The 24,118-nt window shown below is 36.3% G+C and overlaps 1 protein-coding gene across 1 annotated transcript in view; it reads left to right on the top strand.

Annotated features, from left to right (window-relative positions):
* Positions 1-23,669, top strand: part of MBOAT2 (membrane bound glycerophospholipid O-acyltransferase 2) — a 91,768-nt gene extending 68,099 nt beyond the window's left edge. Inside the window, exons 7-13 of the mRNA XM_084284307.1 lie at positions 63-246; positions 5,329-5,521; positions 8,214-8,317; positions 8,658-8,722; positions 13,584-13,716; positions 16,377-16,528; positions 16,868-23,669. Of these exons, the coding sequence (XP_084140433.1) occupies positions 63-246; positions 5,329-5,521; positions 8,214-8,317; positions 8,658-8,722; positions 13,584-13,716; positions 16,377-16,528; positions 16,868-17,090 (1,054 nt within the window). The 3' untranslated portion in view covers positions 17,091-23,669. The remainder of the gene's footprint in view (positions 1-62; positions 247-5,328; positions 5,522-8,213; positions 8,318-8,657; positions 8,723-13,583; positions 13,717-16,376; positions 16,529-16,867) is intronic.
* The last annotated feature ends 449 nt before the right edge of the window (positions 23,670-24,118 follow it).

Below are 24,118 nucleotides of genomic sequence, written 5' to 3'. Positions count from 1 at the left end.
ACTGTGGAAATTCTGTGGAAACACACATGCCATCTCACGAGCTGCTTGTCTTTGAATTGCAGACGCATGCCAAGTCTACTGGAGTATTTAAGTTACAACTGTAATTTCATGGGTATCCTGGCAGGCCCGTTATGCTCTTACAAAGACTATATTAATTTCATTGAAGGCAGATCATACCAACTGCAACAGTCTGAAGCAAATGGGAAGGAAGATACAAAATATGAACAAACGGATCCTTCTCCAAATGTAAGATGTATGACTCTTGCAGTGCCGATGCTGATGTAATCATTGCATGAAAAGCTTGATTTGCACTGTTCATTTACAGGCATAACTTCCGAGCTGTATCTGGAGTTCATTCAGCAACAGTACAGTTCTCTGTTCCAGAAGTTAAATACTTATTCTTTAAGGCAGGTTTTCTCCATGGTTTCCAGTCTGGATCTTGTGGACAAAAGCAAATGAAATTGGTGCTTCCTACCAAGCTTATATGGTAAAAAGCCATCTTTTGATGAAGCAGTTAATGCATCTTTTCTTCAAAGCATATACCGTGTACAAACTGCACATCTTAACAGTTCCAGCAAAGTTCCATGAAAATTCTTGAATTCTGCTGTTTTTCATTTCTGCATGCAGCAAGTAGAAAACATTCATATGCATTAAGTTGAAAAATACTCATCAAAATAGTTCTTTTTTGGTTTTACATGTCTAGAGAGGTACTAAGGATGGATATATTTTTTTTCTTTTATCTGAAGGTGTAGTAAGAGATGGACTAGCAATAATGCTATGGAGAGTTTACAAACTTGTCTGAAACTGTATACTGTAATGGATAGTCCATCTTTTACTACACTTTCAAATAAAAAGAAAAAAGTAACAGTATGGCTAGTCATCCATACAATCTCTTTATTTTCTCTTTGTTCTTTTGTTGGAAAAGAGAACACATCTGTACGGAAGAAAGTCCAGTTGATCAGAGTTAAAATCAAAAGCTCCCAAAGGTTGTTACTTTTCCATTTTAATCCAAAGAATTAAGTGGATCTCTATCCACTTCCATCCTTTGCATGTGGGTGATGATTTTTCCACATTCTCTTCTATGAGCCTCGTGTGGTTGTAGTAACTTGCACCACAGGAATGTAAACTAGTGGTTGGAGGATGATAATATTTGAAGCTGTTCCACATGTTGACAAAGTACCTAAGGTCATAAAAACATGCTGTTGAGCAAGTCGTCAAGAAGGGAGGAGGACAAACGAGATTTCTCTGCCTAGATGGGCACCTCACGGTCTGTCTGTAGACTGCATTGATATGTTGTGTCGGCAAAGTTGCACACTTGTTTTTAAACATCCTCTTGGCTCAATAGATAGATGCATCCCATCTTATGTACTAAAATTCTATTTCTGGAGAAAAATATTGTGTAGTAAATTTATTGCAAAACAATGGAACTAACCAAACCTGTCAATATCACTACTTCTGGACATTCGTCTACTGAGTGCTTGGTAGGTCTTCATAGCTTTTTACCACATAATCTTGCTAGTGATTTGAACAAAGTCAATAAAAATAAAAGCATGAACCTGTAACGTGTTCTTCTTTCAGGTAAGCAGTTTTCTTTAAAATGTATTGCTCTTAAAGTGCTTGACATTTTTTGCGATTTATGCTGCATTAGCCTTTGACATAAACATAAAGAGAAGCTGTCTATGCTGGTGATACTTCATCTCCTGACTGGTGTTAGAGAAATCTGGCTGCGTTTTATAACACCAGCGAGTATTGTGTGCTTTTGGAGAAATATGGATGATATAATTTGTTTACTGCATTTGCTGCATCAATTAAAGTACTCATTGTTTTGTTCTAGACGAATGCTTACAGCCCATTAACTTCATGTTAATATTTTAAATGTGTTCCCTGTTACTTAATTATTTCAAGAAGAATAAATTGTTAGGTAACTCAGAAAATGAAATATAAAGGGGATCAGCAAATGTTAATGTAGTAAATGGGAAAAAAAATCCTTCATCTGAGTTGAGTGTAATAATATAAGTTTCATTTCTTTTTAATTATCATTTATATAACAAAAGTAGCTCATGCCAGCCTCCTCCTCTATACTGTGTGCTGACTGCATGATATTAACTTGGTTTAGTATATTTGCTGTGCTCATTGCATGTTAAATGAATCAAGTCAACATATTAAAACTCATTTCTTATATCCCTCCTATTGTGCCTTTTTGCAAGCTATCAATTGTTGGTGCTCAAAGTGGTGTCAACTCTCAGAAATTAATATCTGTCTTTGTAAGTTTCTTTTTATTATGGCTACCCTTAAAATTCAAGATGCCTGTCAGCAGATATCTGCTTTCTTGCATATTATGCAGACTCTTCCTACGAGTTATAAAGTTCTTGCTTAATTACCTGTAATTTTTAATTGAGGTGCTATCCTCCACAAAACGATACGCTTTAACATACTTCAATATGATATTGAGCTCCTTATTGTTTATCAGCCAAGAACAACAACAAAAAATATTCACATAAACTTAGAAGATCCTTTTCTACTTTTTATATGTATTTTATATACATTACATTGTTCATACAGTGATATATTTATATAATCTGGAGCTCAGTGAGTGTTTATGGCCTCAATTAGAAAGCTGTTCCCGAACTTCTTTCACTGATTAGGAATCCAGCTTTCAACCTGCTTGCCTTGCCATCTGATTTATGCACATTTATTTTTCTCCTGGCACTGCTTTCTACCTTAAATATCTTTTTCCCTTCCCAGTGTTAACTATATTTGATATTTTTATACAGGTATGCTCAATTTTTATTCATCAAAACTAAATGAGTCAGGCCCTTCTACCTTTTTGTTTTAAAATAATTGTATATTCTATTTCACATGAGGCGAAAGATATCCTGCAGCTGATGTTCTCTTAAGTCATTAATGGAACAATTGTTTTGGAGTGCAGTTTTTGAGTTATTTCGCAATAAACACATTTTACTTTTCAACTTGATGCACTGAAAACTTTGAAGAGTGAGTGAAATGAACTTCAAACTTTTTTTAATTAGTTGCTTCATCCCTGTAAAAACTGACCAATCCTCCCAGGAACATCAAAGCCAGTTATTACCCATTTATGCCTTGGCAAAGAGGTTTATAGCAATAGCCTAGTTGATTAAGTAAAATGACGTGAATCGATGGTTTACCAAATGCATTTATATGGGCAATTGAACAATAGATTACTCTGGTGTCAGGTGAGGCCTTCTGTTTCTGTGTAAATTTATTCACAACTTGAGTATGCTAAACAAGTCTCAGGCTGTGATTTTATAATCCATCGAGGCCAACCCAAGTATTAACTTGGGGCTTCCAAGTCATTTGCTTATCATATAAATGCGAATGTGCATTCCGTGGCTTGGTGATCTGATTCACATCACTTGATCCCAGCTAAAGCTAGCTTATCAAAAAAAAAAAAAGTCAAAACCTGGTATTGGTATTTCACCCCATTTGAAAGAAAAACTTGCAGCCAAGGTGAGGAAAAAAGAAAGGACTGCTGCTTTGCATTGCAGCCTGTGCTTGGATTGCTCTTCAGAAACTCTGCTTAAACCAGTCCTGAAACTGCAGCTCCCAGGCTTTGTAGGGTCAGGAGCTTATCTCCATCCTTGTTTGCTAAGAACTTTAATACACCTATACTGATCCCTCTGAGTGGTGTCAGCATGCTTGATTGGGGTTCTGGGACTTAAAAAATTATAGAGTGAAGTAGTATTTAAAACCCCAAAACAACAACAACAAAATTAAATAATGTGTCATGTTGTGTCTGGATATTATTATACTTGTCCCTGTAGTTAAATGTTGCAGCTAAAAAAAAAAAAAAGTAGAAATACATCATTTAAATAAAAACACCCTCCTATAGTACGTAGAGTTCTGCAACTACAGACTGAAAACTGCAGAGTTTATTTTGTAAAAGTACAGCTGTGTGAGCTCCTTGTTTTTTCTTAAGATGAATTTCATTGAAAATTTTATTGAATTAAGTCTTTGCAACTTGTCTTCGTTGTTTAGGATCGATACTTTTTGTATTTATAAATAGCCAGCTTTTTATCTATTAGATATTGCCTACCAAAATCAAAGATCAATTAGTGTTAGTAATAACTGAGTAACATTTGGTTCTACATAAACTGAAGTCAAGAAGTTTTGCCAACTGAACTTTCTCTTTGCTCTTGCAAAGAAGGAGATGGATTAATAGCTGCTGGAAAAACAAAGGAACACGTTTAGAAAGCTAATGCCCTCTACTTTGAACTCTTGTAATAAAGTATTGAAAAGAAGATAATTAGAATACAAGGAGAAAAAAATAACAAAACCCCAGCTTTAGTTGTTGATAGGTGGTTGCCTCCTGAATTATCCAGCTGGTTTGTTTAACTGGCTGGGTTTTCTAATCCTCTCTGATGATCTGTGTGAAATGCATGCAGTCTCTGAAGTCAGCAGTTACCATCTCATCTGGAGGTGCTTGGTTAGTGTGTTCCTACAGGAATTTGCACAGCCCGTGCTATCCACCCTTGGAATATGGATGATAGCAACTACTCAAAGCAGTGAACGTCATGCATTAGTGCTCTGTGCATCTTATAACAGAAACTTAGAAATGCTGGGTTCCTAAAAATAGCATACAGTTTACTGTGGTGGTTATAGCAAAACTGAATTTTGGGGCAGTTTGAGTCCAGATTCTAGCTGAAGAACTTATTTTTAATGTGTCTGTGAGCATATAGCTTGATCATTCTAGTTGGGAAACCAGATCTTTATAGTACTGAGGCATTTTGGTTGTAAATTCATAAATTATTTCTTTATTTTACTGGTTTAGAATTTAGATATTGTAGTAACCCAACAGAGATGATTGATATATGGAGGTGGGCAGCAGTTGAACACCTGTATTACGCCAAAGATTACCAAAAATGCACTAAAATTTTGCCATTATTTCTGGGATCCCTGCAAGAATTGTACTCATCTCATTCTGTGCTAGATTGTGTTCTTTGTGTTGCGATGTCTTAGCATCTTACTTGGTTAGGTAATTTCACGATGGAAGAGAAACTGGAGTTGCAAAAGATCTTCTCAGTATTGAAAGGGTCTTCTAGTGACTCGGTGTAGTTGAATTTGATTTTCTGAGTTTGCCAGATGATGTGGTGCTCACAGTGTCATCAAGACAAAGATATTTCATGAACCTCTATGAAATGTTACCAACTGTTTTAAATTTGGTAGTAAACGTTACTGAAAAATTGTTGTATATATACATTTGGTTAGGGAAGGAGAATTATAACTTGCCCTTGTTTCCATAAGACTAACAAAACCCGAAGCTTACAAAGTCTCTTATCTTAAACTTTTCAGATAGCTGTGGCACAGAAACTCTTAGTCTGTGGACTCTCCTTACTCTTTCACATGACTATTACCAAAACTTTGCCTGTGGAATACAACATTGATGAGAACTTCCGAGCTACAGCATCATGGCCTGTAAGGTTTTTCTACCTATACGTGTCTCTTATGGCTGCCAGACCCAAATATTATTTTGCATGGACTTTAGGTAAGTACAGAAAAAAACACCCACAGCTATATGCATTGAGTTTCATTTGAGATGCTGCACGCTATGTATTAAGAAGTGACAGTGCCCTCTTGAGGTCTTAGGCAAACATTATTATATTTAAGTATTACAAGGGATTGTCAAATATATTGAACAGTGTCTTTTCTTTGTGAAACAAAACCTATCATAAAACTAAGCACAATGTTGTGACAGTATTGCAAATGAGATCATGGTCTACTGAACAAATCTGAGTGAAACGTGAGGGTTTTTGGAGAGTGGCAGTGTTTTAATGAGCAATGTCTTTTTTGCCTTTTAAAAATTATGGAACTAGTTTGATGTACAGTCCCTGGGGGTGCTTTTGTGTTTTGTTTTGTATTTTGTTTTGATTCTTTGCCTTATTCTAAGCCTCTTTCTCTGGTTCGTTAGCAGTAATTTGCTTGATGTTTTTTTTTTCAAGCATGAAGGGAAAACGAGTATATTGAAATTCAGATGTGTAATAGTGTTGTTAATAGTAGATAGTGTTGGCAGTGGTGTTTCCAGAATTTGATGGATGACACTTCATTTTCAGTCTTTGCTTGCGAAAAATTCTACTTGACAAATGACAGGGCACCCATAGTCACCCATCTAAGACACTGAATAGATGATACAGTTTAAACTATGTTTTGCTTTTCATATGTTATTTAAAATAAAAGAAAAACAAAACAAATAACAGCAACAACAACAAAACAGGAAAACTGAATGCTGTATTTATATAAGCTGGCATATTGGATGTGTCTCACAAAACAGATTTCGTTGGTTTCCTCCTCCTCTTCAGTTTTACATATTTGTTTCATAAGTCCTAGGAGAGAAAATCTGTGGGAAACAATGCAATAAAGAAAGCCTCAGTGTAGCAGAGCAGCGTGACTCATTTACAGCTGCTGGTTTCATTCCCGGTCAATGAATGAAGTGCTTTCAGCGCGTCTGGATATAGTAATTCTGGGGCTTGTTGTGGAATGAAATATTTTTGAATATTATGCTCTTATGCACCAATACCATCGTCTGTCAAAAGCAGGAGTCAGCTGAAAATTGAATAATTTTCTTCTTTTCCGCCCTGTCATTCTTCAGATAGATTTCTACTTCTGTTTGCTAGCAGAGTAATGTTAGCATTCTTTTGGTAAAATACTGACAAAAATATACCATATGAATTCTGTACTTTTGGTTTGCAAAGTAACTTTTTTCAGCTTTCTCCTTCATCTAAACTTCTAATGGTGCGAGTTAAATGTGCAGAGCCCTTAACGTTTTTACTGGATGTTACACTTTTAAGTTGCACATCACTATTTTTTGCACTAAATAAAAAATACCTGTTGATAAAATGATACTTACTAAATGCTAGCTAATAAAATGAGCATTCTAGCTGTAGTCTTTGTGCTCTAGCCAGCAAGGGATTGTGGAGTTCATGTATTCAGCTAACAGCGTAAAATTGTTGTCTAATCTTTGCAGGTGACAGCCAGATAGATATCTTTTAAAATTGTTGATGAGGGGAAAAAATATTATAAATTACCCTGTATTAAATCAACCATCACAAAGCCCTCTTCAAGACCTGTGAATAGTTGGAGAAACTCAGCCTCAGGAAAAGAACTGTTAGAGTGTTTGGATCAATCACATCTTTGATTTTCTGAGTATGTTGGATTAGTACCTTGAAAAAGCTGTTGAGAAGAAAGGAAAATGAATTGATGAATTTCACTTATGTATCACTATTGTATAAAGTAAATTCTTTTTAATACAGTAATAAAAGTTGAGGATTTTTTCTTGCCTTGCTAGATGTAATTTTAAAAGGGTTATGGTGTTTGGGTGCATGCACCCAATGCCTGGCTCAGCAGAGGCAATATTTGGGAAGGACTCAGTTTATGTTTAAGTGGCCATCCTAATTTGAGAAGTTCAGCTGAGGAAGCTTTAGTGCTTGAGCTGACAAAGCTGAGCCAGAGGTGAGTACTGAAAGCGAGAGGTGATGTTCAGGGTGAGACCCCTTGCTCTTTCCTGCACAGTCCACATGATGGTAGCTGCTTTCCTGCAGAAAAAATATGCTTTGTTTGGAAGTATTTGAGCTTTGACATGCACTGTAAACACTCAGAAGTGAGATGTTAACAGCAGCCTCGTGTCATCAGTGGAAGTCTGACAAATTGTGCACTGCTTAGTAAATTTGCTGTGTACTTTATTAGGCCTTCACTGGTTACGTGTGGTGCTGTGAATGTGCACCTAACTGAATCGTGCAGGTTTATTGGGCTTCAAACATCGCTACTGCTGCATAACAAACACTGAAGCCGTGTACCTGAGAGTTGAGCTGCTGTCTCAAGTCATCACAACCAGCCATGGTTTTGTAGTCTTGATGCATCTCATTGAGTTTGTTTTTCCGTCAAATTGCTCAAGCAGATCTAAGTAGGCTGTGTGAGAGAGGGAAGCATCTGTACTGTGAGGCAAGTAGTAATGCCACCCATTCTTTTGCTTCAGTACAAGTTTTTTTAATTGAAAGCAAGTATGTTGCTTGGATTGTTTGCTGTTTGTTCAAGCATCTAATGCAGTGATCCTCAGTACTTAAAAATCTGTGTGTAGCCTTTGAAATGTTACAAATATTTTGAACAACTACATGCTGCGTACCGCACAATGTTTGTAATACTGGCAGTTTATAATTCCTTTGTTTCTTTTTGTCCCACTGCAGCAGATGCAATCAATAATGCAGCAGGGTTTGGCTTTAGAGGCTACGACAAAAATGGAGTTACACGTTGGGATCTCATATCAAATCTGAGAATCCAGCAAATAGAGGTTTGTTCACTGCTCTTTTAAATAAAATACGTGCCCATGTATGTATTTAATTGCAACTTCATTAACTTTATCTAAGCATTTTGTTTATCAAGATAGTGAGTATGTTTTAAATCAGAAATGACAAGTTCACACCCTTAGGGAAGAATGGAAAATAGAATCTGCTTTGAATATGTTTAACTTGTCGCTTGATTTCCAAAATATTTTGTGCTTATAAATAGTTGAGTACATTCCTTATTCAGTTAATCTCAAAATATTTTTGAGCAGTTTATATGCCAGAATTCTGGAATATTTTGTAACATTTCACAATTACTGAAATAACTGTTTTTATTTTGTTTTACAGTCTTCCACAAGTTTCAAGATGTTTCTTGATAACTGGAATATCCAAACAGCTCTTTGGCTTAAAAGGTATTTATTTCTTAAAGGCAAGCTTTTCTGCACAGAAGTTTCTAAAATAAATATTTCTTTGAAGATAATTTAGCATTTAAAACTAGAGCTCACAAAACAGTACAGTTGTTTAGCAACTGCATAGAACATTCTTCTCATAATACTTGTATTAAAGCCTCTGAATTTTGATCACTTATTGTAAACTGTCAGCTAGTGATGGAAACTGTTTAACTTCAGCACTGGCTATAGGGAACCTGAAAGTATTAATCTATGGAGGAATCTCTTTTCTTTTTTTCCTGTTTCCATTCAAAGCTGTGCATGTAGCTGAGAGCAGTAGGCAAAGCATACATCTTTGGCTTCTAGCCTATGGAAGCTCTGAGTTTTTTAGCCACACAGTGATACAGGAACTTCCATACATTCTCTGAGAGAACTTTCTGCACTCCTTCTGCACCTCCATGGGTGCATGGGCAATATCAAACTGTACAGTGTACTGTCAAAAAAAAAAAGATAAATGAATATCCCCCAGATGCATTTCTTCCCTTGTCTGGAAAACAGGCATAGTGCCTGGTGAAGTAAATGATTCTACTTCTACCACTTCTTTGTAGTAACTAGAAAGTAAAACAAAGTGTTCTTGAGAGCAGTACAAGGGTTTTGTTTCCCTTCTTCTGGATTATCTATATCTCCGTATAGATAGTCTTTTAAAAATAGGTGCAAGTTTAACCTAGACCCCCCATGTTGGGATCACTCAGAGGACTTCATCTCATTCTTGGATGGCTGGCAGCAGGAAATTGCCTCCATCAAATTTCTTTGTAGTCAATGCTCTTTTTTTCCATAATTTCTTCCCTAATTATTTATCTGACTTAGTAATAAAATTTAAACAAACAGGAAAAAAAAAAAAACAAAACACACACAACAGAAATGGAATTTCATGTGAGTCTAGTTGGCTCCATAGGCACTAGAATCTGTTGTTAGGACAGCAAGGAAGAATTGTATGCCACAGATACAAAAGTATATAATTTAATAAAGCAAGTTTAAAATTTATATATAGAATAGAAGTTTATCAGTATTAAAACTTAGTAAGGTTATATTTCAGTAACCTTTCAAACTCTTACATTGAATGATTTTAAAGGAAAAATGGTTTACTGTAGAAAATATTACTGTTACCTTTGAACTGGAAGGAGAAGAAAAGGCAAATCAGTTGCTCTTAGGGTGACATTAAAATAAGGTGCCAAAATAAATTAATGCATCTTCTTTAATAAATATTTTTAGAACAATTGGAGAAGAATCTCTGAGGATAGTCTAAATATGTATTGATTCTTGCCACAGTGAAAGAGAGATAGGTGGAAAGTTTTCTTAAAGTTAAATTTTGAATAAAAGGTTGTTTTAATGACTACACACAAGGACTACAAGTAGTGACACAGAATATATAATACGATTGCCTATCACTTTGCTAGTTGCAATGCTACAGCAGTTTAAATAAGACAAGCTCATGCATCACTTTAAACATATAAAAACCTTTAATACCTCACTTATTTACCATTCAGAGAAGTACCTAAAATCTTAGATATGTATCTCACAAGAAATATAGAAATGCCAAACAGAAATATTGTTTCTGTTTCTTTTCTGATGCTCTCAGAAGAGAAGTCATCAGAATTATAGGTTTTAAATCCCGATGGTGTGAAAAAAAAACAACAAACCGTTTTATAAAGACTGTTACACAGTTAACTGGTCTACAGATCATAAAGTTTAATGAGCATATCAGAAAAATCTAGCAGTTCAGAAGTATTATGGTTAGACGCATGCATTTCAAAATAGATATTTACACATTAGCATGCATCAGCAATATGTATATATCATGATAATGTTTCCTCATTGGGAAATTCCTCAGCCTGTTCATTCTTCTTTTGAAAGGAAACATCTAATTATGTGTGCAAAACTTGAATGGTCCTTGTTTCTCTCTTCTGGCTTCTTCCCAGACTTCTTGTCTTCTTACAGTAGATGTAGTACTTCTAAGACCTCCAAGGTCTTTCCCTGACTTGGTACAGGCAGGATGAATTATTAAAATGGCTTAATTACCTTCCTTTTCTTTAGATAACACTCCTGCTAGTACATCAGTATTGCATCTGTCTTTGCAGCAGCAATCGACTTTATTCATGCTCAGCTGATACTCAGGTTTTTCATCATCTTCATGATCATTACTTTTCCGCTAGTGTTACGTACATACACGGTTACTGGTTTGTATCTTCCACTGTTCTTAGAGGTTCTAGACTTTGGACTTCATCTTACTGATTTCAAACCATTTCACATCTGTCAAAGATCATTTTGGATTCTAGTTCTTTATCCGATGAGAATACAATGCACATCTTCTCTACCTCACCTTCCCTCCCAGAAAGAAGGAAGGGAAGACAGGGTGAAAAACACACTTCTTAGCCTACCACCCAAGCTAGTAATAAATGTATAGAACCAGGCCAAGGACAGTACTTTGCTGAGCAGTTGATGCATCTTCCCACTGCTAGAGCAAATCTCAAATAGCCTGAACAACCCACATTTGAACAGATTTTTTGAGTCTGTTATTTTGACCCTGTTTCCTTGGTTTGCTTTTAGGAATGTCAAGTGAAGCATTTGAACAGAATTTCTTATTGAAAAATCCACAGAGGCATTTTTAAGCTTACTTTTAACTCTCTGGAATTGAAGCTTGATGATTGTTTCTATTATGTATCCTGTCTGACTTGTGTTGATATGACTGATATTTTTCTAGTTAATGAAGTTAAATATTTAGCTCCTGAATTTCTTACAGGGGAAATTCTGCTCAGTTAAAGTAGCTTAAACTAAAGAAAAACGAGTTTTAATCCATTTATCAATATATTAATGTTACGTAATTAACCAGCAGTCAGTGAAATACACATTCAGGATTCATATCAGTACTAGAAGAGGTAAAATTTTGTAACTGCATGTTGTGATTTAATACATTTCTAAACACTTTTCTGTAGCTAATCCCAAAGTTTTAAAAATGTACGTACACGCCCACAGTTACATGCAGCCTGCCTACACGCCAAAGGGCATGCAGGTTACAAAAACACACCTCCTTTTTCCACGTGTGAGCCTCCTGCTTGTGCACATTGCCAGTGGGAGAGTGAGTTCCCCAGTTTCATGTGAACCCGATGATTCACATGCCAATTAGAAAAAGAGGCAACGAGTTCACAAGCATGCAGCTGATAGGGATGAGATATTGCTCCCTGTGTATTGCACACTGTACTGACATTCCCCTTGCTGGATGAAGGCTACGTGGTGCCCACATGGAGGGCTGCTCTGTCTTGGTTTTGGCTTGTGGGGTGACCTCTGGCAGCATGAAACCAGGTTTTGACTCTGGGTGTTTTTATTCCAAGGCATCTCTGAATTGCTGCAATTTTTCATGCTGCTTTTGTACTTCTTTTCAGGCTGACACCTTCTTTGTTTCAAAAGTCTCTTTGAAATTCCTGGTTATTGTTTAATCCGGCCAACATTACTTTCTTCATTAAGGTTATCTATTTTGGGCAAATTACCTCAGATAGTTTTGTGTATTACTTACAGGTATACACTTGCACCCTACTTCAGGCCCACATTCTTATCTTAACAGCTGTTGTTAGCAAAGCCCTTTGGGAGGGGGCTGTACTGGTGCCCCACACTGAAGAACTCGTGAGATAAAACTCATCACATCTATTTGTCTGAAATAAGTTAGCAGAATACACTTTTGATCTTTCCCTGTTCAAATCCCATCTTTTTACCTTCTGCTCTTTAACACTGACTGCATTACTTAGCCCTAACAATCTTTTCTATATATAGAAATAGTAAAATAGTTAAATAGCGAATGTTTCAGTTTTATGTATCATTAGCTTGTCTTCCTCTTTCAATAATAGACTTGCATTCTCTTCTGTCTTCCTGTTACATGCTACGTATTTATAAAAACCTTTTCACGTATTGATGTCGATGCCCTTTTTTAGTTAAAACTCATTTTTCTATGTTAGTCTTAGATTTCTGTTCATGCATGCTTGTGCTGTTTATTTTTGCTTCACTTTAGTATGCATCTGTTTCCATATTTCCTATTGCTTTTTGGTTTTCAGATCATTAAAGAACTCTTGATGAAGCCATATCAGGACCTTACCATGCTTCCTATCATTCTTCCACATCATGATGGTTTGTCACTGTGTCATTTAATGTTGTCTTTTAGAAGCTACTGCCTCTCTTGGATTCCTTTTTCCCTTTGTCCTTCTAGAACTCCTTATTGTAGGACTTTGCCAAGTAATTCAGAGTCTGTTTTTAAACAGCAAAGTTCAGCATTCTCCTTATTTAATATTCTTGTGTCCCTAGACTCGTTAATTATCACTTCATCATCATGCTCACCTGATTGCCCTACACACACATGTACAACTACAATCTCTCCGATACTCAAAATTGAAGGTAGTTGTTACTTTTCCCCTTCACCCGTAAACAGATTTCATTTTATGAAATATATATATCAGACTTACTGCAAGAGCTTGTGGGATAATCTGTGCCTTCAGTCTAGCTTTTCAACATATTTTTAGATGGCTCAAGATCCCTTATTAATACCAACACCTGTCTTTGGATGCTTCTGTATCATTTCACTCTGAATAAGTACCACAAATGATGGCACTCAGCTTACGTTAGCACTGAGGGGTTAAATCTGCAGCTCTGAGTAGCTTTAGATATTTTTTGTACGACATAATGTAATGGCAATGTTGTTAAATAATAGTAAACTGCAGTTGCATTACAAATATTATGTTAGAGGCGAACCTGCAAAAAGTATAAATGTATAAATAGTAACAGGAAAGATTGATGATCTGTCTCTCATGTTATTTGTCTTGGTTTGTTTTTCTTTTGTTAGAGTGTGCTATGAGCGAGCCACCTTCAGCCCAACCATCCAGACATTCATCCTTTCTGCCATTTGGCATGGGGTTTACCCGGGATATTATTTAACGTTTTTAACAGGAGTACTAATGACACTAGCAGCACGAGCTGTAAGTACCAGCCAAGTTTCTTCTTAAATAATGAGTTTTGTGAAATAAATTTGAGACTGTTCTGTAGTCCAAAGATATGCTTTACAGATGACACAAACAGTGTCTGGTAATGTTTACTTTTTAGTTATGAGAACAGTGGGAATTATTAATTATAAAGAGGGAGTAATTAGCAGAATCAAGCAAGTGTGCGCACATCCTATAACATCTTTTGTAGCATATCTTTTGTGTGAACTCTTCGTCTCTTGTAACTGATCGTGTGTTATTATGCCATGCTGAACAAGATGTTATTTAGGATCATTCTGAAAAAAACTCTCTTATCATTGATGATCATCAGCTTTAAATTTGAGGGTCAGTGCTAGATATTTATAGACTCCATCCCTTCCCTAATTTCTGTCCAATACTGTTATAATGATGGCAACTAAAGAATGCTCCCCCTCAATAGCAGATAAACATCTCCAGTGCAGTTACTACTTAAAGCTGTCCAACCAGCAGCACAGTAATAATAACAAGCTTTTGCTGCTGCTATTTAGAGCAAAATGGACCCAGCAAATCTGTCAAGAAATCTCTCACAGTCCTGCTGGAGAAGCTGAATAAGAACAGAGGCAGGTTTTTCAGCTGCTCAAGGGGAAAGAGGAGCAAAATATTCAGATGTCAGCCCAGAGCAGAGTAGCAGACCGCTTTTCCACTGAAAGAGCCAGGAGACTGAGAAAGGAAGCAGACTGCTCTTTTTTGCTGTAATAGCTAGGGGAAGGTAGGTACTTCAGATTTAGATTGTTGCTAACAGTAATAAAACAGCTGCTTCTCTTACTTCATGGAGATGTGGGTATAGTCTTTGTTTGACAGAATTGACTCCTTTCTTTAGAATAAGTGTATTTCCCATCTCCATTCCAGTCTCTGTCACAGTGAACTTTGGCATCTATCAACGAGGGGCAAAAGCCAGGGTTCAGGGACAGTTCGCAGGTAGAAGTTGTGTTTTCTCAGCAGCACAGGTCCAGTAAATCAGACCGCTTCCTGCACTGAGTCCTGGGCTTTGCTAGGAAGCTGTGTTGTATTCCCATTTCATATCATCAATCAATAAAATATTAAATAAAAAGATTTACAGTTGCTGTACAAACAGGTACTTAATACTAACCGGTAAGATACATTAGAGGCACTTTAGCATATTTGTATTTAACTCTATTAGCCTTTATTAAGACTGAACAAATTGGCAACTCTGATTCACATTTTCTTCTCCTGTCATGCCTAAATGTGTATTCAACTTGTTTTATTCCCTTTAATCATTACGTGCTTCATAATCAGACGTTTACTATGGGCAATTATAGATTTATCTTAAATGTCATCCTTCAGGTCCTACAGTACTCCATTTCTCTACAAGAAATTCTGTAAAACTTGGATGAAGCTTTACAGACTCAGGAACAAGTCACTGTACGTGGTGATAGGAGAAAGCAAGGGAGATGACAGGCAGCAAGGTAGAAGGATATGAGGCTAGAATGATTTATCTGTCTTAGCTTAACTAACAAAGTCGGAGTGGGAATGTGATACGTACATGGGAATATGGGTAAAAAGGGCAAGAAAACTGAAAAAGGGTTTTAATGTTTTTAAGGGTTTTAAGGAAATCAGCATAAGCCAGCCTAGAATTACGTTTTGGCAGGAAGCCTTCGGAGGAGTCGTTAGTGGAACAACCTTTCATGGAGGGCATTAGTTAATTTTCCTCCACGTCAATCCTAAAATCTGTATTTGTCAGGTGCAGGAACCCTGTTGGAGTCTGGAAGTCAGCAGATGATTGAGATAATTTAGGAGTTATTTTGGGGGAAAATGTAAGTAGGAGGAAAACGTAAACCTCAGAGGAATCCATTTTGTATCTATATTACCAAGAGGGATTGATGACATCCCTACTTAAGACACTTGTTCAGTGGACTCATATTAGAGGTTCTGTCTCGTCTTTAACAAAATTGAACTCAAGTCTAATTTGGGATTTTTTGAAATACCTTCGGTATTCCATTATTCAAACAGGATTTTACAAGCAAAAGAAGACTTAGCATAGGAAATAATGAATCTTTTTATAATAGTTCCTCCTGATATTAGTTATTATTAAGACTCCTGACATGTGTCATTAGAACTGACATTTGGAATATTCTGGTTTCTTTTTCTTTTTCTCTTTCTCTTTTTTTTTTTTTTTTTTTGTTTCTTTGTTTTTGTTTTGTTTTTGTTTTTATCCCACTAGTCTTAAAATACATCGTAGCCATTTATGTTAGCTGCTTATTACACAGGGGTTTTCAGCAGAAGCCTTCTGGTTTTCATTTACTCCAAAACTATGTATTTACAAAATGTCTTGGTATAGAATAGAATGCCTGCCACATTTTAGTCTGAAGATGCACTGGATTTAGGGCAGATGGGTGCGTATGCATTCTTTTAATTTGGTTTAAATTCCTAAGTAGTTAAAATTCTTGCACTGGATGAAGCATGCTATCCTAAAAGGCAAGGAATTTGAATTGACTCCCTTTGAAGTTAATGTATTTTAAGTATTTTAAACGGACAAGATGCTTGTCCAGACAGTAGCATTTCTATTCATCCTATGAACTTCATGGAAAAAATCTATACAGGAATATAGCAGTAATTAGTTTATCACTAATCTAACTTACTATTATCTGCTTTTTCAGATAAGAAACAATATCAGACACTATTTTGTTGAATCTCCTACTCTTAAACTATGTTATGATATTGTAACATGGATGACAACTCAAGTAGCAATAAGTTACACAGTTGTGCCATTTGTACTGCTTTCTGTGAAACCGTCTCTCACCTTTTACAGGTAAGCACGTTCTGATTCCTTTCTCTTTAACTCAAAGGAAATAGATATATTTTCTGTGGCAGAAGATTTCTGAATCATACTAGTGAATCATATTAGTGATAATTATCAGATTTGTCAGTTGAGCAAGCTATTTGTATTCTAACATGTGAGCTTGGTTTTTGTTTAAGAAACCATGAACTTTTGTTTAAGAAACCATGATGTTTAAACTAAGATGTTTAAGAAACCGTGAAAAGTACTGTATGCAAATAGGTCTCCTTAAGTATCTCATAAGACTAGTCAAGAGTTTTGTTGAACCTGTGTTTTTACTTGTTGTTGTGTTTTTTCTGAATTTTTTTTTAGCTCCTGCTATTTCTGTCTTCATATTGCCAGCATCCTGGTGCTGTTGGTATTTCCATTGAAAAGAACTCAAAAAGGAAGTAAAAAGCATGAAAGCACCCAGCCTGTGTGGTCCAAAAAACTAGAAGAAGAAAACCTTTTGCAAAAGAACAGTTATTCCACAACAAATAATAGTTTCAGTCAGAAAGAAGAAATAACCTGCAGATATCAAGCACTAAAGCAGTGATTGAGGAATACTATGATGAATATATTTTGTATGTTTTCAGAAACCCATTTTTAGCACCTTTTAAAGGGGTTTGTATTTGTTTGCAAAGATGTTTAGTATGAAAAGAATGCATTACCTAGGAAAATCACATACAATAGCAAGACTGGAAACAAAACAGATTAACCCCTCCCATGCCATGTCCCTGTGGGTCACGCCTTATATGAAGATATTACCATTATTTCAATGGGCACTCAGGACTTGCAACGTATGTCCATAGGGTCATATGTGTGCCCTTTGCTGAATGTACGTTGTGTATCCCAAGGCACTGATGGGGTGAAAATAAAATTGTGTCAATCTAGGATTAACAAATGGAAATGAAGTTTTCCAAATGAATGACTTGCCTTAAACCCTCGATTTACTGAAAAATTGTTTCTAAGTGGTATTTTCAAGACTGATTTTGTGGAAAGCGTATTTCAAATATATGATCATATATGCTATAAAGAAGATACAAATATGAAATGCAAAGTCATTAGAAGGTTTTCGAACCTCCTCTTTAAAAGGGAATTGCAATAAGCATCTCAGTATTTGGAGGGTTTTCTTAAAGTATCTCAAACAATTACAGTACATTATGGAACTGTAAACTTTACTGATGCCAAATTATAGTTAGGTTTCTGTGATGAAGAGTCTAATTCCACATAACCCTTCTGAATGGATTAAAAAAAGCACCACACACACCTGGAGGTTCACCTTTTCCAGAGCTTGACAGCTCCATACTGTTTCTTTACTTTAAAGTATAAAACCACTACAAAACATCACCAAGTAGGGTTTGCAGCTAGAGAAGGAAAGGCAGCTGTAGGACACTGAAGACGTTGTGCAAGCAGCAGGACTTCAATGAAAATGTGTTTGTACCCTTAAATATCAGAAATACTTGTTCTAGAATAGAACTATTTTACCAAAAATGATTTTTAATACTTAAAAACAAAGTCGTTTTGAATTTTAAGGCATACAGTAGTTAGTTGATGATGCTTGAGGTGTAAAAATGTCAAAAATAACTTGAGATCTAATTCATATGGTGAAATGTGAAATCCCCATGATAACCGAGTTCCTTATGCTTAATCATTGATGGCCCTTTATGCAAAGAAGTATATGAATTAGAGGAAAAGATTTCTTTTTAAATTAGGATTTAAAATGCAGATTTCACATAGTATTTGTGGGTAACATAGTGAAAGAAATAAATCCTTGAGAATATCTAACTGACTGAATTCTGGAAGAAAGTCAAAGGAATAATGCATTGGTTATATCTATTCCAGACCATTTGTTGTGATGATTGTCCCTGCAAAAGTACTGTGTTAAAGGGCTACATATTGCGTATATTCTGTATTTTCATACAATTTTATTTTAGTAAATGAACTGTTTATCCACACATTGTATCAGTTTTAAAGCTAAAAAAGGAATACTACTGGAGAAAAATAATGCAGCGTGTCGGTTAGTAACCTGTGAATGAATGAAGCAAATGAAACTTTTGTCATACTATTTTGATGCTGAAATTTTTGATCAATTTGGCCTGGTGGGGTCAATATTCCTAATACCAGGGGAACAGTAATGGTCATCATCAGCCCTCTAGGGACACTGCCATGCAGAATTAGTCACGATTCTTGTCTGACTTACTCTCTAAAGAACCAAACCCTAAGTCAAGTCAGAGCTGTTTCCTTGCTGTGGTAGTTCTGTGGCTGTCTTTTGTCTCCTTGCTTAAAACTCACAGGAGGAAAACACACTTTTTAAAATTATTACATGTAGGTTAGCACTGCTGAACTGACACAGAAAGGTGGAATTAAATACGGAATGAGTCATAGGTGGGCAGGGACGTTGAGTGTTTCAGTGACCTCTGTATTATCTTTAAAAGAAAATAATCTAATTTCTAAATCCTTCTGTTGCTTACCCAAGTAGATCTCCCCATGGTGTTGCCATTGTAATCATTTGTCTCTACAAAATGATATTTTTTTTTCTTCCATTATTTATAAGCAAGGGCACACTAATTTCTTTCTGCTTATTTATCCTTATTAGAGAGAATCAGGAAAGACATTTTCCACTTTCTGTTCTTGGAAGGACATCCATGTTAAATAACAAATAGAACTGCACATTTCTGTGTGCGTGAGTAGATTTTGGGTTGATTCTTTCAGTATTTGTTGCTGTTCGACTTGAATTCCTCTTCTTGTTGGTGCAGGCTATGTATCTACTCAAACAAGCAGTGTTGGATGCCAGTACATCTCATGTGCCATTTTTCCATTACTATTCTGCTATTCTTCTTTTCTTGTTTTGGCAGGAGTGCCAATAATTGCAAGGGAGGCTTCTGAATTCTTCATTAAGAAATACAAAATCAGTTGTAAGCACTCCCAGGAAATAAGCAGATTTAGGCTAGTGGAGTCCCGTACTTCGGTGTGAGTGAATTCACAGATACAGTTTTGTTCAGAACGGATGTGCAAGTTAAAAGTGATAAGAAAATGTGCTTGCTTTAGGTTGTCACAAGTAGCAAGATACGGGTTTCAAAACTGGACATGACTGGTGTCTGTGTGCAATACAATTAGTTTATTCTTCACTATTTGAATCCCTTAAATAATTGCAGCATAAGAAAATGATGACAATTTTATTTTGCATAGAATTTCTTTTTAATTGTAGTGTCCTAAAATTTAGTTTTAAAATCATTGTGGAACAAAGAAGTACTTGAAATACTTGTAACAAAAATTGCTCCTTATGCAGATGAGTTCTCTCGAGGACTACATAAGGAGGTGTTTTGTGGTTTTTGTTTTTTTTTTGGTTTTTCTTTTAAATGGCAGCACTCCGATATTAGTCAAATTGGGTTTTAGTTGTTTTCCCTCAGCTTTGCTAGTTTTCTGCCTTGCTGTAACAAATGAAAATGTGGCACTGGATCCTTTTTATTCGGTCAGTCAAAAAGAAAAGAGCAGCCAGCCCAGACGCTTTAGATAATCTTGAAGTTTTACACACGTAACTTCCTAATAATGAATTTGAAAGGATGATGTTGACTTACTTTTACTCTTGCTGAGAAAAAAAAAAGTGGAAAGCAAATTGCCTCGAACCATTTTGGACATGAAGAAAACACGGTTTTCAATGTTCTTTCACTTAACTAATATATATCCAAAAGGCAGAAGTCTTTTCTGTATTCCAGATGAGCACTCTTTGAAAAGTAAATGTAACATATTATTGATCATTTTATGGTGCTTTGCAGATACTTGCCTGTTGTGAACAATTCCAAGAGGCACTTAATGAGTTAATATTAGTTACTAAATGTAGTCACCCTGCTAGTAACTATTCGCTTGCTAACCTTTTTTTAACCTTTCATGCTTCTGTATTAATGAAAGAGATATGTGTTATATATATATTTAAAGACTAGTTTCAGTGGTGCCTACTACTGTTGTAACAGGGAAGGCTTTGTTAGCTTTACAGTTACATGATGCCCTTCTTGAGGAAACTTACTCTTCTGTGGCCATTCCTTCAGCTGCTGACATGTAGACAAGGTTTCAGTGATAGGTGACACTTTAAAACATATTATCATGTAAAAAACCATTATCATGTAAAAATATTGGTATGCATTTTAATATGCTCTTCATAGAAATCATGCTTTAATGAGAAGACTTTACAAAGAGATCTTTGTGTATTCCGTGCTCTACACTGACTTGTGATATGAGTTTTACCAGTAGGGTATGTCATATAGTAACAGAATCCTACGCTTATTTAGCTTGGTCCCTTTCCCCTGTGGGAATAAGTCATAGAAACACAAGCACTAAGCTTGTATGACAGGATGGACACGAGGTAGTTGTGCCCCTTTTACTGGCGTTGATCTAGTTGGTCCTAGAACTGATGCAGATGAGATCTGTTTTGCAAACACCCTGGTGAGAGCCTGGCCTCCTGTCAAATCCATATCAAAAGTAATTTTAACAGAGTCTGGATTCTTCTCTCGGAAGCTTTGCAAACAAATTGTTGACAATTTGTTTAAGTACATAGGCAGATGTATTCTTGGGTTTGCATACAAATGTGTCACTGTTGCTTACATGTAACTTTCACGTGTTCAACTTTATAAGTTGGCCTTGAGAGAGAAGTTTAAAAGCATGAGCTAGAATAATTTTAGGCTTTCGTTTCCTTTACCCTTAACTCTTTGACTTTGTAATTTTCATTGAATTCTGAAAGCAGGTTTGATTTTTTTTATTTTTGCAATGAATTTGGAAATGCTGCCATTTATTTTAAAAAGTGATCAGTGTTAGAAAAACAGATGGAAGTAAATCTCAGCTTTTATTATGATGCCAACCCTACATATAAAAACATGTGCTGTGTTGATCCATCACAGCATTGAAGTACACAATTATTCTTTATTTATTTAGGTCCAGTAGTGCTCAGAACAGCACTTGGGTATATTTTTAAGTGCTGGCAAAACATCGGCTGGCTTATAAGTGCTTCAAGTTAAACAAGTACTTAAATGCTACGCTGAGTAAGTATCTAAGCAGATACTCTACTGAATTGCACCTACTCTCTGCTCAGATTACCAGATCTGAGGTCTGAATCTCAGCTAGTTGGCACCGTCAGCCTTTTCCCCTCCTCACAGCCTTGTGGAACAGCTCCCTGCGCAGAAGTCTGTGCAGTCTGAGCCTGTCCCAGCAGTGGCCAGGAGGATTTGGCACAGAGCTCCTGGGGTGGCTCATGCTGCCAATGCTGCACGCAGGGCTGGACAGAGGAGCTTCTTGCGGCCCCAGCTGCTGCTGCTCTGTGCTAGATCTGCCTGGAACTGTGCTGGGTGTTGCTATCCCGATCTAGACACTTCACAAACACCACGAAATCCAGGCATCTGCTAAGTTTCCCTGAGATGTTTTAACTGCAAATGTTGCAACGGTTACTTATTATGATTAAAACTAAATTAGTTTTTTTTTTCACTTTCTTCAAAGTGAGTTTTGAGATGAGCTTTTAGTACATTTTTAACAAAATCCATCAGCTGTAACAATTTTCACCCCATGGAATAATATCTACAATATAACTTGCTCACTTCGCAGCTATACAAATGTGCAAAAGTAAATTTTGCCACTTCACCCTCTTCTGCGAGTTAGTTCAGTGTTCAGTGACATCGGCCTGGTTTTGGTTTTAGGCACTTTTAAAGGCCTGGATCCATGTGCATATCCTATAAACACTTACGAATTGACAAGCTGTAGCTGCCTATGGCGTGCATAAATCCATTTAAAACAGGTCATATCAATATTTACACGGCAGTAGCATTGAGCCCGCCGGTTGTATGCTGCATCTGCTGACATCTGTTCAGCTCTGGTCTTGGAGCACTAAGCTTTCTGCTTCTGGAAGTGCAAACAGGCTTGAGTGGAAGGTAAAGGGCTTCTTTCAGTTTGGGTTTTCTGCTGCAGACCATGTAGGCAAAGCTGGACTGCAGACACATGACTGAAATCAGAGTTGGAAACTGGGCCACTTGCAGAGGAAGCTTTTTCTGTTCATAGTGGCTCTGTCTAGCACCTTATCCCAAAGGAACCTCTGGTCAAAAGAGACCTCTGCAGAATCTCCTTCCTTTGGTTGTGAGGGAGGAATACCCCAGGCTGGGTTTACGTTATGTTTCCCCATGATCCGTAGTATGAACAGACAGCTGTGGTCCATGCTTCAGTCAGGCTGGGAGGGTACCTTTTGTCCATCCAAACGGTGAAGATGTAATCTGAGATATAAAAATAGTGAAATCTGAGATAAAAAAAAATAGGGTGCCTGGAGACTGGCAATCAGAATAGTGTAACACTACATACTAAAGGTGCAACAATCTTTTGTCACAATAAGTTAAAGGAGTATTTGCCTACGCATATTTTGCCTTTCTACATGTTTCAGTTCTTTTTATGTCTTTTCTTTGTACCTTTTTTTGTCCAGTGGTATTGACTGTTTCTCTGAAGAACCTTCTGATGTGTCTTACTGTGACAGAGGTGTCAAAAATGATAAATAGTAACTAGGTAGTCATTCTTAAATCCCAGACCTCAGATGTATTCTAGATCAGATAGAAGAGAACATTCAAAATACATTGAATGGGACATAGTGTAAGATGGGTGAAAATAGCATTATTCGAAGATGTTGTAATAAGTTATTGAATTTAAGACTTTAAAATACAGAACTCCATTATTTCCTGCCTTGGTCACACGTTCAAGGGAATAGTTTTACCTCAATGCAGAAGTAGTAATGCCTCCAAATACCCATATGTTCAGATGAGAAAACACCCCTGAAAGTGTGGATAGCTACAGTATTCCTAAATTTGCCTTTCCTGATTCAGAATATAATGCATTGTCAGTGAATTTCATTTTTATTATTCCAAAATATATATTTTTTAAAAAGTGTTATTTTTCAACAGATCCATAAACTAAGTGTTGGTGTATGGTAAAATTAAAATACCACTGTTAGTTACACTGTGATTGTGATATTTTAATAATTACTTATTTCTAATTTGTCTCAGCAGTGCTGCAGAAGCGGCGTGCTGTTATGTTTTAAAGGTGTTTTTAACTTGCCTATAAATGTTTTTTTCTAATTTGTGTCTTTAAATCTGATTAAACTGTAGTTTAAAAAAAATGTGAACTTGTTTTTCTAAATTCATTGGTGTCTGTCTCTTTTTAATGAGTGCTAAAAAGGGTATTATTTTAATGCAGTTTCTCCTTTATAGATTATTAAGCATCACGACACACGCATTTGCGATGTTATTTGGAGTATTTTGTTGAAAAATTGTTTATATCCCATATGTTGTCTAGAGCTTGCATACCAATGTGCATATATAATTCTTTTCCAGTAGAGCTGGTAAACAGAATTTCAAGGCCAGCTACTTGTTACTTGGGAATTGTACTTGCAGTATTATACAATTCTATCTATAAGCCTATTGCTACCTCCTGTGCACTGTTTCTGACCATGACAACTCTAAGTTCAACTCATACACTAGAATGTACGTGTTGGTCTCTGGAAAGGCCCAACTGTGGTAATGATATTTTTAAACGCTGTGTTTAGAATTCCCCTTTAGGAAG

Source organism: Netta rufina, assembly GCF_964035555.1.
Source record: "Netta rufina genome assembly, chromosome: 3".
Taxonomy (NCBI): Eukaryota; Metazoa; Chordata; class Aves; order Anseriformes; family Anatidae; genus Netta; species Netta rufina.
Note: the sequence above shows the minus strand (reverse complement) of the source record. Positions and strands in the feature narration are given on the sequence as shown.